General features: G+C 37.8%; 1 protein-coding gene across 1 annotated transcript in view; it reads left to right on the forward strand.

Annotated features, from left to right (window-relative positions):
- Positions 1 to 1,261: 1,261 nt before the first annotated feature.
- Positions 1,262 to 9,985, forward strand: part of LOTGIDRAFT_143194 (hypothetical protein) — a gene marked incomplete at both ends in the record, with an annotated part of 14,530 nt that continues 5,806 nt past the window's right edge. The window contains 6 exons of the mRNA XM_009053001.1: positions 1,262 to 1,324; positions 2,602 to 2,682; positions 3,419 to 3,576; positions 3,868 to 3,913; positions 7,067 to 7,153; positions 7,886 to 8,016. Coding sequence (XP_009051249.1) covers positions 1,262 to 1,324; positions 2,602 to 2,682; positions 3,419 to 3,576; positions 3,868 to 3,913; positions 7,067 to 7,153; positions 7,886 to 8,016 — 566 coding nt within the window. The remainder of the gene's footprint in view (positions 1,325 to 2,601; positions 2,683 to 3,418; positions 3,577 to 3,867; positions 3,914 to 7,066; positions 7,154 to 7,885; positions 8,017 to 9,985) is intronic.

The raw sequence follows: 9,985 nt of genomic DNA on the forward strand, positions 1-9,985 counted from the left end.
CTGTTAAGTTATTTATGACACCAGGTATATCTACTGATGAATATATGCTCTTATTGGCCAAGTTTAAAATTCTTAAATTTTATGTTCATTTTAAGACGTAGTATCACTTTAATATGAAAATAAAACTGACAAATGTCCTCAAAATAGCCTTTATTCTTGAAAACAGATGAGAAAATCATTTGAATTATTGAATCACAGAATTTCTTATATTTTTCTATTTTAAACTAATTTATTAGCTAGTATTTAGACAATGGCTGGAATTATTCTCAGTTTGAATTTAGCTCATTTTGAAAAGAACAAGCTATTAGCAGCCATTTTAGAAAGTCATGAAAATAGCATTACTAATTAGACTCGACCGGTCATTCAAGATAAAGCCAGTAGCCGGTACCTGTGAAGTAGGTCTGTCCTATGCCAGGAAGTTTTTTACGATACATCGTCTAAGATTCTAATTCAAGAGAGGATCGTCAGTATGCTTGGTTTGTTTTTCACAATTTTTCTATCGGTTACAAGGAAGTTATCTTTAACAGTTTATGGGCGAAGATCCCTCACAATTCACAAAAAACGGTCGTTGCTATAAATAATTAAACCTTTCTTAATGACTTTGAAAAAAATACATATCCTCGGAGGTGGAGGTTTTATAATTCCAATCAAGGATTAGTTTAGTCCGATTCATCTACCTCTAACTTATTACTAAACTAAAAACTTTGATGCAACCGCAAACGTGACTTCAATGGTGCAGGGAGATAAATGGTATGACTTAACAAGGCTACAAAAATATCAATCCGTCAGAATAAATCAGGGTTTGGTTGGTTTCGTGGTAGCCTAAATAAAAATGTTTAAAAACCCTGAGAATTCGGTGGTTTGGAACTTATCCATTAAAACAGAGGCAAGTTTTTTTTCTGACCCTAGGCGACTAAACTGTCGGAACAGCTAAGAGGTTGGAATAGAGGCAGGTGTTTAGGACAAGGAGTATATTATTTAACTTCAAATTATAATTCAAATGGTTCAACAAAGTGATTTTGATTGAAAATTCGAGTTTTTGCATTTTGCCATTGTAGGAATGATATTAATGTAATTTCACCCTTCTGAAGACTGTAATGAGTAAAGGGAGATAACTATATTTAAGATACCTACTTCCGGTATAAAAGAATTGTGGGACGGTCGGTGCCACGTAGGAAGCCATATTTGTTGACGTTTGTAACATCAACTTTTGATTACAGTAACAACACGTTAGTTTGGTGATTTTGAAGACAATTCCATCATGGGAGGGTCAGTAAGCACTGAAATTCCTGGAGGGGGAACAGAGGGCTATCATGTTTTACGGGTAAGTGTTGGTTTGTCAAATTAGCAGACTCTTTCTTCAGCGTTTGTGAATTTGTAATTGTATCATTTCAACCGGCTATTTTTTTGATTTTCGTCAATGATCTTGGTTGACAACTCATCATTTCGACTGTTTGCTAAATATGGATTGTCAATATTAAATTAAGGATGCCTCTAGTATAAAATAAGCCATGTATTTTGTGAGTGAACACTCCAACAGGAGCCTTTTGCCATTTGGCAGGATTTGGCCTAAGTGAAAATAAAACAGCTGACAGCTTTTTCAAAATCTATATTTTTGACAGACCTAGGCCTTCCTATTTAGAGTTCCCTTTTAACTTGAAATAAATCCAGGTGTATGTCCATTCTTACTCTGATGTCAGTTTAAAGGTGGGAATAGATGACCTATTATGTCAGTGTATTGTAACTTGGCATCACTTAATAATTTTCTTACATTCTCAGAAAAGCCATAATTTCATAAATTAATAATTAGGCTATGTATCTGCTGTAGATTGAATTTACAGTACCATATGTTAGATATATATCTATATACCTGCCAGTTTGCTTGAGTTGATAAATTAATTACTGTGTTCAACCAAGCGTAGAAACAATAAAACTTCTCATTCTAATTCAGTGGACTTCAATAAAATCTAGAATTTCAGGTTCATGAATAATAAATAAACTGACTGTTAGTACTAGTTAACTGAATATGATACTTATTTTAAGTTTATTTTAAGTTTAAGGGTGTGTAAAGGGCCTTATGTAATAAATCATGTTTTGAGATTAGTGACGTCATCAAACACTTAGTTAATTGCAGGAATGGTTTTTTAGAAAACCTCTTTACAATCCCTTTATTAAACAGAAAATCAGGGTTCACTTTCCAAATTTTTGTCCCAACCCAATGTTGAGGATGATGGTAGAAACATGTTGAAACATTGCAAAATCATTAACCAGTCATTTTCTTTTTCCTAAAAGTTTTGTTTGCATAAAGATATGAAAGGGACTTTGATTCAGTAAAAGTATGATATTAAACTATTTAGTTGTATGATATTAAACTATTTAGTTGTATGATATTAAACTATTTAGTTGTATGATATTAAACTAGTTAGTTGTATGATATTAAACTATTTAGTTGTATGATATTAAACTATTTAGTTGTATCTTAAACTATTTAGTTGTATGATATTAAACTATTTAGTTGTATGATATTAAACTATTTAGTTGTATGATATTTGTTTATTCAGTATGAATATGATATTTTACTATATTTTTATATATTTTCAGGTACAAGATGGTTCTCCTGGTCATTTGGCTGGACTTGAGGCTTTCTTTGACTTTATTATCGCCATTGGTAACACAAGATTGGTAGGTCTCTTTTCAGTCTATAATTTAAAACAATATAATCGTCAAAATATGATGGCATCAGTATCAGGAATTACAATTTTCATTTAATGACTATCCAGTGTTATTAAGCACTAGAATGACAAGAAACAGAATATGTTAATTGTATTTACAGAGCCAGGATAATGATACATTACGTTAATTGTATTTACAGAGCCAGGATAATGATATATTATGTTAATTGTATTTACAGAGTCAGGATAATGATATATTATGTTTATTGTATTTACAGAGCCAGGATAATGATGTATTATGTTAATTGTATTTACAGAGCCAGGATAATGATATATTATGTTTATTGTATTTACAGAGCCAGGATAATGATATATTATGTTAATTGTATTTACAGAGCCAGGATAATGATATATTATGTTAATTGTATTTACAGAGCCAGGATATTGATATATTATGTTTATTGTATTTACAGAGCCAGTTTATTGATATATTATGTTAATTATGTTTACAGAGCCAGTTTATTGATATATTATGTTAATTGTATTTACAGAGCCAGGATAATAATATATTATGTTAATTGTATTTACAGAGCCAGAATAATGATATATTATGTTTATTGTATTTACAGAGCCAGGATAATGATATATTATGTTAATTGTATTTACAGAGCCAGGATAATAATATATTATGTTAATTGTATTTACAGAGCCAGAATAATGATATATTATGTTAATTGTATTTACAGAGCCAGGATAATGATATATTAAAAGAGTTATTAAAAGCTAATATAGAGAAACCTGTTAAAATGGCAGTGTATAGCAGTAAAACACAGAATGTCAGAGAGGTCACTATTACACCTAGTCATAACTGGGGTGGGCAAGGTCTACTTGGTGTCAGTATAAGGTAGGTACTTAAAACACTTCTCCCTTCCCCTTCGCTAGTCTTAAGTTTCTTTGGGTCAGTATAAGTAGAAGCTAGACTCTTAAACAATCTTCTTCTGTCATAACTGGGGTGGTCACAATAACAAACCTATTCTGAATAATAGGCCTAGTTTGAATGTCAACTTGGTGGTTTGATTATACAGACGATTAAAAATGTCTACTTGGCAAGATATAAATAAATCAACCTCCCTCTCCAGTCTACTAGTATAGTATTGAACTTTTTTTCTTAACTTTATTTTTTATTTTCTCCTAGATTCTGTTCATTTGAAGGTGCTAATGAAAATGTCTGGCATATTTTGGTGAGTATTATTAATTATGTTTGAATTTTAATTTTGACTGTATTGGTACCAGTAGTTGACTTGACTTCATGCTGTCCAAACTTCTCAGTAGTTCAAGACCTTGATAAACTTTCCGTCTCTCAATAACCCCATTAGGGTTCAGAAAGACCATCAAGTATTTAGTATATTAGGTTCAGGAATGTACAGAACAGCAGGAAACTGTTTTCATTCATTAAAGTTTGATTTAAAACTTTAACCATAGTAACCCAATTTATAACAGAAAAGTCATCATTTAATTAGAAATCATTTGATAATTATATATCTTCTTCACTGTCACTGAAAAATGAAGGAAATAGTAAGCCAATGCAGTATATAACAGATAAGTCATCATTGAATTTGAAATTAATTGATTATTATTATATAATGTCAGTTGAAGCGATCTGTTGAATATGCTTTGCGTTTGGGAGATCTAGAGAACAAGACATGAGTTGAAGCGATCTGTTGAATATGGTTTGCGTTTGGGAGATCTAGAGAACAAGACATGAGTTGAAGCGATCTGTTGAACATGGTTTGCGTTTGGGAGATCTAGAGAACAAGACATGAGTTGAAGCGATCTGTCGAATATGGTTTGCGTTTGGGAGATCTAGAGAACAAGACATGAGTTGAAGCGATCTGTTGAATATGGTTTGCGTTTGGGAGATCTAGAGAACAAGACATGAGTTGAAGCGATCTGTCGAATATGCTTTGCGTTTGGGAGATCTAGAGAACAAGACATGAGTTGAAGCGATCTGTTGAATATGGTTTGCGTTTGGGAGATCTAGAGAACAAGACATGAGTTGAAGCGATCTGTTGAATATGCTTTGCGTTTGAGAGATGTAGAGAACATGACATGAGTTGAAGCGATCTGTTGAATATGCTTTGCGTTTGGGAGATCTAGAGAACAAGACATGAGTTGAAGCGATCTGTTGAATATGCTTTGCGTTTGGGAGATCTAGAGAACATGACATGAGTTGAAGCGATCTGTTGAATATGCTTTGCGTTTGGGAGATCTAGAGAACAAGACATGAGTTGAAGCGATCTGTTGAATATGCTTTGCGTTTGGGAGATCTAGAGAACAAGACATGAGTTGAAGCGATCTGTTGAATATGCTTTGCGTTTGGGAGATCTAGAGAACAAGACATGAGTTGAAGCGATCTGTTGAATATGCTTTGCGTTTGGGAGATCTAGAGAACAAGACATGAGTTGAAGCGATCTGTTGAATATGGTTTGCGTTTGGGAGATCTAGAGAACAAGACATGAGTTGAAGCGATCTGTTGAGTATGGTTTGCGTTTGAGAGATGTAGAGAACTAGACATGAGTTGAAGCGATCTGTTGAATATGCTTTGCGTTTGGGAGATCTAGAGAACTAGACATGAGTTGAAGCGATCTGTTGAATATGGTTTGCGTTTGGGCGATCTAGAGAACAAGACATGAGTTGAAGCGATCTGTTGAATATGGTTCGCGTTTGGGCGATCTAGAGAACAAGACATGAGTTGAAGCGATCTGTTGAATATGGTTTGCGTTTGGGCGATCTAGAGAACAAGACATGAGTTGAAGCGATCTGTCGAATATGCTTTGCGTTTGGGAGATCTAGAGAACAAGACATGAGTTGAAGCGATCTGTTGAATATGGTTTGCGTTTGGGAGATCTAGAGAACAAGACATGAGTTGAAGCGATCTGTCGAATATGCTTTGCGTTTGGGAGATCTAGAGAACAAGACATGAGTTGAAGCGATCTGTTGAATATGCTTTGCGTTTGGGAGATCTAGAGAACAAGACATGAGTTGAAGCGATCTGTTGAATATGCTTTGCGTTTGGGAGATGTAGAGAACATGACATGAGTTGAAGCGATCTGTTGAATATGCTTTGCGTTTGGGAGATCTAGAGAACAAGACATGAGTTGAAGCGATCTGTTGAATATGCTTTGCGTTTGGGAGATCTAGAGAACATGACATGAGTTGAAGCGATCTGTTGAATATGCTTTGCGTTTGGGAGATCTAGAGAACATGACATGAGTTGAAGCGATCTGTTGAACATGGTTTGCGTTTGGGAGATCTAGAGAACAAGACATGAGTTGAAGCGATCTGTTGAACATGGTTTGCGTTTGGGAGATCTAGAGAACAAGACATGAGTTGAAGCGATCTGTCGAATATGCTTTGCGTTTGGGAGATCTAGAGAACAAGACATGAGTTGAAGCGATCTGTTGAATATGGTTTGCGTTTGGGAGATCTAGAGAACAAGACATGAGTTGAAGCGATCTGTTGAATATGCTTTGCGTTTGAGAGATGTAGAGAACATGACATGAGTTGAAGCGATCTGTTGAATATGCTTTGCGTTTGGGAGATCTAGAGAACAAGACATGAGTTGAAGCGATCTGTTGAATATGCTTTGCGTTTGGGAGATCTAGAGAACATGACATGAGTTGAAGCGATCTGTTGAATATGCTTTGCGTTTGGGAGATCTAGAGAACATGACATGAGTTGAAGCGATCTGTTGAACATGGTTTGCGTTTGGGAGATCTAGAGAACATGACATGAGTTGAAGCGATCTGTCGAATATGCTTTGCGTTTGGGAGATCTAGAGAACAAGACATGAGTTGAAGCGATCTGTTGAACATGGTTTGCGTTTGGGCGATCTAGAGAACAAGACATGAGTTGAAGCGATCTGTTGAATATGCTTTGCGTTTGGGCGATCTAGAGAACAAGACATGAGTTGAAGCGATCTGTTGAACATGGTTTGCGTTTGGGGCGATCTAGAGAACAAGACATGAGTTGAAGCGATCTGTTGAATATGCTTTGCGTTTGGGCGATCTAGAGAACAAGACATGAGTTGAAGCGATCTGTTGAACATGGTTTGCGTTTGGGTGATCTAGAGAACAAGACATGAGTTGAAGCGATCTGTTGAACATGGTTTGCGTTTGGGTGATCTAGAGAACAAGACATGAGTTGAAGCGATCTGTTGAACATGGTTTGCGTTTGGGTGATCTATATCCAGTTAATTATGATAGAAAATTATGTTTCTGTAACGATACTTTGCTGCACAGTTTTAAGTGTAAAATCAAAACTGTTACGCACTGCTTCAGAACCACGTGAAGCCTGTAGATCTAGTTTAATTTGAAATTAATTAATAATTACAGGAAATAGAACCCAACTCCCCTGCAGATTTAGCCGGATTAAAATCAAATACAGATTATGTTATAGGTGCTGATTCTGTACTACATGAGGTTTGTAAATTAAATATTTATGACTAGATTCAGTCCAACTGGCTGTTTAACTTAGATTTATATTCTCATGTGAAACCAGGGGGCTTTATTCTGGAAGTGTTCCGATCATCTAATGGGAAGTGGCAAGCCTCTGGGAGACTGGGGGTATAAATAAGGGGCAGACGACTCAATGGGGGTGACAACTGGCTGTTTAACTTGAAATACATTCTCATGTGAGACCAGGGGCTTTATTCTGGAAGATGATTTCAGAGTTCATATCATCTGATTGGCAGTGGCAAGCCTCTGGGAGACTAGGGGGTATAAATGAAATGTAGACCGATGGGAGGACAACTGCCTGTTCAACTTAATTTATATTCATGTGAGACCAGCGGTCTTACTCACAAAAACTTGAGATGATTTCAATGTTCCAACATGTACTAATTCAATTACTAAAATACCTGTTAAATTCATATTTATAGCAAAAGCCCAAAACATTTGGACGAAACTTAATCCTACTACATAAGTAACAGCTAATGAACCTCTATATGAGCCAGTATATTTATACCATCATTGTCAATGTTTTGTTAACTCAGAAGGGTGCTTAATGTTGTTTTTTGAGATTTTTTTTCATTTTCAAGGATTTTTGTTCGTTAGTTATATGCAAAAATATATGAAGGTACCTTACCTTACTTTTTTTATTCATGTACATATTTTCAAGAATTTGTTGACTAATTCAGATGGTGAATTTTTCAGTCTGAAGATTTATTTACGTTGATTGAATCTCATGAAGGGAAACCGTTAAAACTGTATGTATATAATAGTGGTACTGATAGCTGTAGAGAAATAACTATAACCCCTAATGGAGCCTGGGGTGGACAGGGCAGGTACGTCTCCTTATTATAACTATAACCCCCAACAGAGCCTGGGGTGGACAGGGCAGGTACGTCTCCTTATTATAACTATAACCCCTAACAGAGCCTGGGGTGGACAGGGCAGGTACGTCTCGTTATTATAACTATAACCCCCTAACAGAGACTGGGGTGGACAGGGCAGGTACGTCTCCTTATTATAACTATAACCCCCTAACAGAGCCTGGGGTGGACAGGGCAGGTACGTCTCCTTATCATAACTATAACCCCTAACAGAGCCTGGGGTGGACAGGGCAGGTACGTCTCCTTATTATAACTATAACCCCTAACAGAGCCTGGGGTGGACAGGGCAGGTACGTCTCTTTATTATAACTATAACCCCCTAACAGAGCCTGGGGTGGACAGGGCAGGTACGTTTCCTTATTATAACTATAACCCCCTAACAGAGCCTGGGGTGGATAGGGCAGGTACGTTTCCTTATTATAACTATAACCCCTATCAGAGACCTGGGGTGGACAGGGCAGGTACGTCTCGTTATTATAACTATAACCCCCTAACAGAGACTGGGGTGGACAGGGCAGGTATGTCTCCTTATTATAACTATAACCCCTAACAGAGACTGGGGTGAACAGGGCAGGTACATCTCCTTATTATTACTATAACCCCCTAACAGAGACTGGGGTGGACAAGGCAGATTCATCTCCTTATTATAACTATAACCCCCTAACAGAGCCTGGGGTGGACAGGGCAGGTACGTCTCCTTATTATAACTATAACCCCCTAACAGAGCCTGGGGTGGACAGGGCAGGTACGTCTCCTTATTATAACTATAACCCCTAACAGAGCCTGGGGTGGATAGGGCAGGTACATCTCCTTATTATAACTATAACCCCTAACAGAGCCTGGGGTGGACAGGGCAGGTACGTCTCCTTATTATAACTATAACCCCCTAACAGAGCCTGGGGTGGACAGGGCAGGTACGTCTCCTTATTATAACTATAACCCCTAACAGAGCCTGGGGTGGACAGAGCAGGTACGTCTCCTTATTATAACTATAACCCCCTAACAGAGACTGGGGTGGATAGGGCAGGTACATCTCCTTATTATAACTATAACCCCTAACAGAGCCTGGGGTGGACAGGGCAGGTACATCTCCTTATTATAACTATAACCCCTAACAGAGACTGGGGTGAACAGGGCAGGTACATCTCCTTATTATAACTACCCGTAACAGAGCCTGGGGTGGACAGGGCAGGTACATCTCCTTATTATAACTACCCGTAACAGAGCCTGGGGTGGACAGGGCAGGTACGTCTCCTTATTATAACTATAACCCCCTAACAGAGCCTGGGGTGGACAGGGCAGGTACGTCTCCTTATTATTACTATAACCCCTAACAGAGACTGGGGTGGACAGGGCAGGTACATCTCCTTATTTTAACTATAACCCCCTAACAGAGCCTGGGGTGAACAGGGCAGGTACGTCTTATTATAACTATAACCCCTAATGGAGCCTGGGGTGGACAGGGCAGGTACGTCTCCTTATTATTACTATAACCCCTAACAGAGCCTGGGGTGGACAGGGCAGGTACGTCTCCTTATTATAACTATAACCCCTAACAGAGCCTGGGGTGGACAGGGCAGGTACGTCTCTTTATTATAACTATAACCCCCTAACAGAGACTGGGGTGGACAGGGCAGGTACGTTTCCTTATTATAACTATAACCCCTAACAGAGCCTGGGGTGGACAGGGCAGGTACGTTTCCTTATTATAACTATAACCCCCTAACAGAGCCTGGGGTGGACAGGGCAGGTATGTCTCCTTATTATAACTATAACCCCTAACAGAGCCTGGGGTGGATAGGGCAGGTACATCTCCTTATTATAACTATAACCCCTAACAGAGCCTGGGGTGGACAGGGCAGGTACGTCTCCTTATTATAACTATAACCCCCTAACAAAGCCTGGGGTGGACAGGGCAGGG

The sequence above is a fragment of the Lottia gigantea genome (genome assembly GCF_000327385.1).
Source record: "Lottia gigantea unplaced genomic scaffold LOTGIsca_194, whole genome shotgun sequence".
Lineage (NCBI taxonomy): Eukaryota > Metazoa > Mollusca > Gastropoda > Lottiidae > Lottia > Lottia gigantea.